This window comes from Apaloderma vittatum, unplaced genomic scaffold (genome assembly GCF_000703405.1).
Source record: "Apaloderma vittatum isolate BGI_N311 unplaced genomic scaffold, ASM70340v1 scaffold6803, whole genome shotgun sequence".
In the NCBI taxonomy this organism is placed as follows: Eukaryota; Metazoa; Chordata; class Aves; order Trogoniformes; family Trogonidae; genus Apaloderma; species Apaloderma vittatum.
In genome coordinates, this window is record NW_009709701.1 from 3,144 (window position 1) to 12,267 (window position 9,124).

The 9,124-nt window shown below is 45.5% G+C and overlaps 1 protein-coding gene across 1 annotated transcript; it reads left to right on the forward strand.

The window, feature by feature from the left end:
• Window positions 1–427: 427 nt before the first annotated feature.
• Window positions 428–7,154, forward strand: LOC104272111 (slit homolog 3 protein-like; the record flags this gene model as incomplete). The annotated part of the gene is made up of 4 exons (XM_009867016.1): window positions 428–582; window positions 2,882–3,167; window positions 5,288–5,496; window positions 6,661–7,154. Coding segments are annotated over 4 exons (889 nt in total), but the record flags the coding sequence as incomplete, so codon positions are not given.
• Window positions 7,155–9,124: the final 1,970 nt, after the last annotated feature.

The window sequence follows — 9,124 nt, forward strand, 5'->3', positions numbered from 1 at the left end:
CCACCCCCGTCAAATAATTAGAGTTAAACTAACTATACAAGAAAACATCATTTCAGTGATCCAGGCTTGCAACGTGGCTCCAAGCAGTGTGACAGAGGGGCAGCAAGCTGTGGCCGAGAGCACACAACAGGGGATTTGAAGTAACTTTGCCACCAAAGCCAATTACCATGGAGCTACACCCTTGCTTTTCCACCCCGGGAAGCACTGTTAAAGTAGCTCCTGGCCTCATGAGCTGTCCTCTCAGGTGTTAGTGTGGGGGGGTTCTGCCTGCACAGGCAGCAACGTTTAAATTTGTACCTTGGAGGCTCGTGTTAGAGGAAATGTTGATGGTAAAGGGGCGTGGAATGGGAGCTGCGCCCTGCGGGGTGGAACACCAGGACACGTGGGATGTCCTCTTCTAATTCTCTTTTTCTTTTTTTTTTTTTAGTGTGGAAACTGTGAATGATGGGCAGTTTCACAGCGTGGAACTCGTGATGCTGAATCAGACTCTGAACCTGGTGGTGGACAAGGGGACTCCCAAGAGCCTTGGAAAGCTCCAGAAACAGTCTTCTGTCAGCCTCAACACACCCCTCTACATTGGAGGTACAGTGAGTTGCTCTGTTTGTTCACCATATTGTTTGAGATTTTAACATCTTCGCGGAAGCACGTCCTCTTCTGACCTACGGATAGAAATTTCAGGGGTGGATGGAAACCAGCAGTCTGCCTTTCCTCTCTGCCAGAGGTCGCTTCCCTGCACAAAAAGCCTGGAAACCACATTTCTGCAATTCTGCTTTGTACCCCAGAGCCCACGAGCCCCCCGCCGCACACCAGCCCCAGGGAATTAACCTCAGCACAGGCGGTTTCGTTGTTACATGGCCGTGGCAAGAACAATCGCTTCATCGTTCCTAAAGCTTTCAGAACTGGCTGGCCCCGGGATGTCACGGAGGCCATACAATGGAAATATCACAGTTATGGCAAAAAGAAGCAAATCAGGAGTCAGTAGGTTTAAATATGCCATAAATGAGCTCTATTTCTGCTGGAAATTTTACAGAGGTTTAAAAGGGGTTTTTTTGGAAAAAAAAAATATTTAAACCTCCAAACTATATTAAAGCACAAGCTGACTAAGAACTTCTTGGCTAATAGTTTTCTCATTGGAAACTGGAGCCAGAGCTTCAGTATTAGAAATATGTTAGAATTAACTAAACTTCAGTCCTGATTTGGAGGGGGAACAGTTGCCCAACATGATGAGTATCCCACTGATTAGGTGTCAGCATGTGATAGACAGATGAAGGCTGTGGTCTGCCCAGTTGATTTGTTTTTGCCAGAACCACCCCCAGCTCTATTCGGTCCTGAATGTTGAAATCTTTCCCTTTTGGTGACACGGGGTTCTTGAATTTTTTTAGTCAGCCTACTCTAAATACAAAAGTCAGCAGAACAATAAGAGGCTCAGAAAGTCTTTGGGCTTTTTCTAATGAGGTCATCAAAGCCAATAGTAGAAGCTCTTAAAACTTCACTTGGTGCTGGCCAAATCTTTTGCAAGTGATAACCTTTAATAACACTTTTCTAAAAGAATCCTGAATATTGCCCTTGTAAATAAGAAAAATGGCTAACCCTGCTTTGTATAGAGCTGAACTTCTATAATTGGCTCCTGTTAAGAATGTCACAGGCTATTACTGAGCATTCTGCATCAAAGATAATCTGCTGGTGAGGCCATCACAATTTCTTCCTGTAGCACAGCATAAAAGATACCAACCCCAGAGCAATTTGTACACAGGGAACTTGGGAAGTGATCACATGGAAAAGTTGTAATGGGTGACCATTATGGATCAATACTAATTCACAAAAGGTACCTTCAAAAATGCATTCACAGGACAAACTCAAGACTTGAAATGAAGGACTCTTGGATACCCAAAGCCATGGGCTCAGTGGAGACTTTTTTATCGCCTTTTAAAATTTTTCTTGTTCCATTTTAAACCCTCACTGTTCTGCATGTGCCGCCTCTCAGCATGTAGCATTCCCACGGACAGCAGCTGCCCCTCCACTGCAGACTGTTTAGTTAGTGATTAAAGTACCCCAGAGCAACTGTTCCTATCCTAGGCTAAGCTTCAAGACAGACCTGAGCCTTCAGGTGCCCACAGCTTCGTCTGTCTCTCCAACTACATGACCTGGTCTAGCAACTTTCCTCCTAACTGCACGGTTAAAAAAAGATGCTGGTTTTGTTTTAAGACCATCTTTAATGGTGGAGTTACTTATGGATAGAAAACTCGGAAGAGTGGCTGGACATGGAAGCGCTTGCCTGTGCTGAGGCAGCTCTACAGCCCAGGTGGATGCCAGTGGGGAGGGCGTAACACAGCACCCAGGAGAACCTGCCGCCCATCTGATCGTTTGAACTCTTCCAGGCACTTGAACAAGACAGAGGGTAGTTGCCAGAAAGGCTCAGCCTGGCCTCCTGAAGTGCCATCTGCTGTCTCTAGAGTTCTCCTGCGCTAGTTTGACCAGTCCTTAGCACTGTGGTCTTGCACTGCCTAACGACCTTTCTGTATCCCAGAGGTGGGAACTACCTGCTGACAAGTGAAGACATTCTTAAGTCTTTCAGAAGGATAATTACCATTAAATTATAGACAGAAGGAATATCATCTAAGGAAAAGAACAAATGGCCATCGGCCAAAAGAAGATGTGGGGTTTTTTTTTTGTTGTGTGTTTCTTACATAAACTTAGGCAAGTGATTTTATTGTTGTTTCTTTCCATTTCCAGAATGAGACTGTGCTGCCTTACAAAGGTCCTGTGCAAATTAATTCCTTAAAGATTATAAGGAGCTGTGACAACAAAAACGTTAGCAATTATAATTTATGTACTATCATTGTAGCTGTGAGTAAACCTTCCTTTCTGTTTTTATCTGAAGGGATCCCGACCTCTACTGGGTTATCTTCACTGCGCCAGGGTGCAGATAAGACACCAAATGGTTTTCATGGATGTATTCATGATGTCCGCATCAATAATGAGCTGCAGGATTTCAAGGATTTACCACAGCAGTCACTGGGAGTCCTTCCTGGCTGCAAATCCTGTAACATCTGCAAGCATGGCATTTGCCGGTCCCTAGAGAAGACGAGTGTGATCTGTGAGTGTCACCCAGGCTGGACAGGGCCCCTGTGTGACCAGGAAGTTGGAGATCCCTGCCTTAACCACAAGTAAGCTCCAACTTTACGGAATGCTGATGGGAGGGCAGAAGCTTTAGAGCTAATGCATATTTCACATTTCATCTTGTAAACCCACATCTGACTGGTGTTGGAGGTGCTGGGTCCCCACGTGAAACTACTGACGCTTGCGAGGCAGTAGCCATAGCAGCTCTCAGTTTCCACTTCTTGCTTTGATGTTGCTCACTCTCCACATGCACTCTTTGTCCCAGAGGAGCTCAGCTGTTAATACTGCTGGTCATACTTTCAGCTGTGACCCTACACACTATAATACAACCCCTCCTGTTAATGGGTAAGGTTTGCCTCTGAGGTGGTGAGTGCCTGCACTTAGCCAGAGCAGAGCTACCTGTGAGCAGGAGGGACACATTTTAGGGTCATGGGACCCAGTATTCAGACAAACTCCCTGAAGACCATTACGCACTCCAGTGTGAGCAGTTTTCAATTTCCCGAATAGCCGACTGCAATATTAAAATCTGAAAAAGCCCTTTAAAGTGCAAGTTTAAAGGATAGCATGGAGTCGCGTGTGAAGGGAGCACGAGTGTGAAGCATTCACAGTTCAAAGGCTCCATAACCACATCTCCCGTCAGAAACACCGGCTGAATAGCTTACTTATGGCAAGTACACCAGGACAGAGTCCAACACAGAGCAGCAGTCTGCATAGCTCAGTGCTGTTTCATGAGCAGATGGAAGTACTTTGGGTTTAGAAGCTGCTTTGGTTGCGCTGTCTGTGGCAGGGGCTTTTCACAAGCACATACTTTTTTGACAGGTAAATTGACACAGTGACTAATCGCTCTCTTAAGGACAGAAATTTATCTTGGCTGAGGTACCATTTGCTTCTGGGTCTAATTCTGCAAAATACTGAGCCTTGGAAGGTGTTGAGAAGCACCTGACAGTTTACAGACCAACAGTATGAAGACCCAAGTGAAGAAACACTCCAGAGACCCAAATGTTTCCTTGAATTTCCATCATCAACATGTAGCTGTTTTGGTTGGACAAAGAAAAATAAGGGAGTTCCAGATGTTTACATGATGAGGGATTGTTTCTCTTCTACTCCAAGGAGGATAATGCAATCATGGCTCTTGTACTGTCCCACCTTTCACAGTCTTTTTGAGTTGTCTCCTTAAATCCAAGCTGTTTGAGTCCAGGGAGTTCAGTGCTCCACTGGCAAGTGTTTGCTCCAACACTCACAGGTTAATCTCAGTGAGGAAATGCAACTGTAAAGAACAGGCAGTTGATGGTGACAAGTTACTATTTATGCACTTTGGTTAGTGGGGCAGAAAATACTCCTTTACATAGACCGTGACTCCCTTTTGCATCTTTTGACCTGACTGAACTGCTTTTATTATTTCTGCTTTCAAATGAAATGTACAAGGATTCGACATAAGGTGGGAATAGTTCTCAAGTACCAGAGAGAAAATAAAATAAAAAAAAACAGAAAGGCATGGGGTTATGTCAATTAAAATCTGATACAGCAAAGATTTCTGAGCCCTGAGCAGTTTTTCCTTGACTGAACAGTATTGGTTTCTTTCCTTGGCCTCATCCTGTTTCTAGTCTATTCTCGTCCCAGAAGTGGGGATGGTATCAGAGAACCTGTTCAGGATCAACACCCTTCCCCATGGTATTCCTCAAAAATACCACAGTTTACTGCAAACCACACGAGCCAGGGAGCCCTTTCACTATGACTGCCTGTCAATGAGCCCGCGCATAGCATTTCCACAAGCACCTTCATTTATCGCGCTGGTTTTCATCACCTGATATTATTTGTAGAGTAATTCCGCTAAGGAAGCCCGGGCATGCAGCTCGGTTGTTGGCACTCAGTCCCACGTGCTGCTGCTGTCAGCGTGAGCTGTCTTGTGTGGACGCCAAGCGTTGGTCTGTGCTCGCTGAGGAACTTGATGTTTTTCAACAAGAGCACTTAGGAACGCAAATTTTAAATGTATTCTCTGAATGTTACCCTGTATTCACTGAAAACTCACAGTTTCTTCAGAGTATTTGACACTGAACTGCTGTTCTTGGATTAGTATCCTAGAATTAAATGGACAGAAATGCCAAAACTAAACACCCCTGGGAAAAGGAACTTTGCGCGTCAGCTCTAAATGCTTCTCTTTCTTCAGGTGTCTGCATGGTAAGTGTGTGGTGGCCAATGTCGCTTACACCTGTAAGTGCATGGAGGGCTACACAGGCACGTACTGTGACAAGAAGAACAATTCCTCAAATCCCTGCAGGATTTTGAAATGCAACCACGGGCAGTGTAAAATTTCCGAGCATGGGGAACCCTACTGCGAATGCGACCCTAACTATAGTGGAGAACATTGTGACAGAGGTATGTTTGACCACAGGGCTCAGGACACTGCTCTGCTCTGCTTCTGATTTACACCTTATTTTTTTACCTTTCTTCCACGCAACTCCTATCTCAGGATAACTGGCAAATAGCAGAAGGTAAAACTAAGTCAGCCTCTGCAGAGCAATATAGGGGAAAGAAAAGAACCACACGACAGCTAGCTACTATCCAAACATATGGGAAGGGGGACATCTGTAGTAAATAGTTCTATTCTCTGTCTCCTGAATCCTCTGAGTTTGTTACTCCCAGGATTCTGGTGGGATGTTTAAAGATGAGGTGGTTGTGAGGTTTACCCTCAGTGAGCAGTTAACGGCAGTGCTGGGCAAGGAGGGCTTATCCCATATAGCAAGAGCTTTTGTAGATGCCATGAGCAGGAGCTGGAGGGCAGGAGGTGCTGCTCATCTGAAGCAGTGATGATGATCCTCAGCTTGCCCCCTCTGATGCAGCTGAGCAAGTTTTTTGGGGAATTCCACAGACCGTGCTGGACTTTCCTGCTAGGGCAGGGGCCCAGCACTTCTCCTCTGACCTGAAAAGACTCACTGGAAACTCGGTGAGTTCTAACTTCCTCCCTTCTGCCTTGTTTTTGTTCCTGTGCAGAAGGAAGGAGCTGGCTTGTATTATTTTTATTTAGGTTGTGCCTTTCCTGTGAACGACCCACATACTTTCCAAATTACCCGCACAGACGGCCTCACCCAAACGTATCTGCCTGCTGCCGAGTGACTGCAGAGCAGCGCAGACGTGTTCAGGTTCCCCAGATTGCTCCTGTCATGCAGGGCAGGCTGACCTTTGATCCTGAGGAGCAGGCATAGTAAAACTCGTTCATATTTTGTGGGATTCGACACTCAGCATTCATTAAAGCACTTCCAGAACTGCTGATCAAAGCCAGGAGGCCTGCCTGGCCTCTGCCTTGTGCCGGATATTACACATTTGCGTAACACAAGGTCTGTTTTGATGGCAGGTCCAAAGCAGTACAAGATTAAGGTCCTTCTCATGCCATCTGTTTGCCTTGAATATCACTACAAGTGCAGGGCTGTTGGCTGATGCTTGGGGAATACCTGGCAAAACACTTAAAGTTGGGGTTGGGTTGGTTTGATTTTGTGTGTTTTTTCTTTGCTCCTCGCCTTTACATCTCTGTTATTTTTCCAGAGAATCTCTGCCAAGGAGAGATAATTCGAGAAGTGGTCCGTAAGCAGCAGGGCTACACGTCGTGTGCCACAGCATCCAAAGTCCCCCGGCTGGAATGCCGCGGCAGCTGCGGCAACGGGCAGTGCTGTGTCCCTCTCCGGAGCAAGAGGCGGAAATATTTCTTCCAGTGCGTGGATGGCTCCACCTTCTCGGAAGAACTGGAGAGACACGTGGAATGCGGCTGCTCAAAATGCTTATAAGCCATTCTCCAGTCTCTCGCCACTTTAATCGACTCAGAAGCGCTATCAAAAACGGGACCTATTTACTTTCAGAGTGAAGAAGAAGAAAAGAATTATTAAGTATATTGTAAAATAAACAAAAAATAGAACTTATTTTTATTATGGAAAGTGACTATTTTCATCTTTTATTATATAAAGTATCGCACCACTTTGGGTATATGTATCATATAGTGAGTTATTTTTACCATGAAACTTTTTTAACAGTTGTAAGAAAAAAAAATCAAAAGCTAAAAGTTAAAAAAAATTATATATAAAGTAAAACATAGCCTGATGGGAGAAACGGGGGCGGGGGGGGTTGACTTGTTATGTATGCACAATGAACAAATGTAAAGGTGTTCCAAGGACCTGCCGCAGAACCGATACGGGCTGAAGAAATGGTCTCCTCACAGAGTGGATCCCCGTGCCCGACAGCCTGAGAGCCTCCCCCTCGGTCCCTTGCTCTGCCTGACCCTGTTGGTGCGTTCCCCTACAGTGGCTCCGCTTGCTCTTCTTGAACCGGTCCCCTATAGCACGTAGGCACTGCCGTAGCTTGAGGCTAACCACGTTATTTGGCTATTGGAATGCTATAATACATTTTTTTTTGCTGTGTGCGTTGTATTTATCTGTGTTCACGTTATATTGTTCGGCAACTGTATCTATAGAGCACAGGCAGCTTGATCCAAAAGAAGGGGAGGAAGGGAAAGGAAGTGGGGAAATATATGTTGCTTGGGAAATTTGGGGGCAAAATGTGAAGTAAGTGCTAAGTAATGCCTAATAAATGACATAGTACTTTTGTGTAAACTCCTCAGCGATGTTATTTCCCGAGTTTGTGCCTTCTTGCTTTCAGCCTTGAGCCCTTTTTTTTGTATATGAAATACGAGGAACGCACAGCTACATAGTTTGTCACGCCTTGACACTTTATCTTGCACAAAGCATGGAAATGTTGCAGGTGCCCAAACGTGTGGGCAACACAACGGCTTTTACTCCCGCTGTCGCTTGAGCCACGAGTGTAAGCTGGGCTGTAGCTGCCAGTTCACCCACACTCCGGTACCAAGCAGCTGGCTACTTTTCCACAGCTTTTTAACGGCGCAGAAGTTGCACTATATCCACGTGAAGGTGTTCAGCCGACGTCTGTCGACCTCAGCAGCTCCCTTCTCTGCACAAGGAGAGGCGTCGCGGCTCAATCCCGTCCCGTTCTCGGCTTTGGTGCAGATGGACCGATTCGGCCAAAGCTCTTCCAGCCACGCCGGTGTCTCCTAAAGGACTTAACTTTAGCTGTGCTCAGAGTGAATGCTGAGCAGAGAACGGAAACCAATGCAGGGATAAATTCCCACTGTGAACGTGAGGCAAAAGCTGACTCTGGGAGTGAGTTTGAGTTTTGGAGGGATTTTGGCAGGGCTACCTTTCAGGGTCAGTAAGTACCTGGATGCCTTGAAGTTTCTCTTACTGGAATTTTCAAACATCTCCATCAACAACTGTTCCATTATCAGTGTAATTTCTTTCGTTCCCTAATATAGCGAGAAGTATTATGGTCCTTTCTTCAATTTCTCTAAGAGAGGTAAAAGTAGAGATGATTCCTAGCAGATGTAAGCTCCTTTGGGGAATGCTCGCTGGTCTTATTAAAAAAGATTTCAGATCAGGGGCTTCAGCAAAGGCTGAGTAGGAAAGTTGAATCAAGTAAATGGGGTTTTTGTTTGATTGGGGCTTTGGGCAGATGCACAGAATGCACCCCTGCCATGACAATGTTTATTTCGCATTAAAGAGAAGTGACCATCTAGCTGCCATGTAACCAGAAAGCTCTAAAGCGTGTCCTTCTCTCCTGAACGGCAGCAGTTCATTCGTGTTTCTTTGCTACGACCAGAGCGACTTGAGCAGAATGGGCATCACCACTCTTAACAGCCATCTCACAAAATAACTATCAGTATGTGGAGCCTGCAATCGGTGAAGCATAAAACAAGTACTAGTTAACGTGCCAAACTGATTGAAACAACACAGCTCAAGGACCAGGGAAAAACTAACCCTGCCTGCAAGTACTAGGGGCTGCTTTTTATTTTGAATAGGACATCAGAAGCTCATAGCAGCTGGGGTTTGTGGTATACAACAAAAATCATCCAAACCCACAACTTACAGGTCTTAAAAAATTATGCAAATAACCGCAGACCCTTGTGCAAGCATGTGCCTGGCGCACCACGACCATTAACATCTCA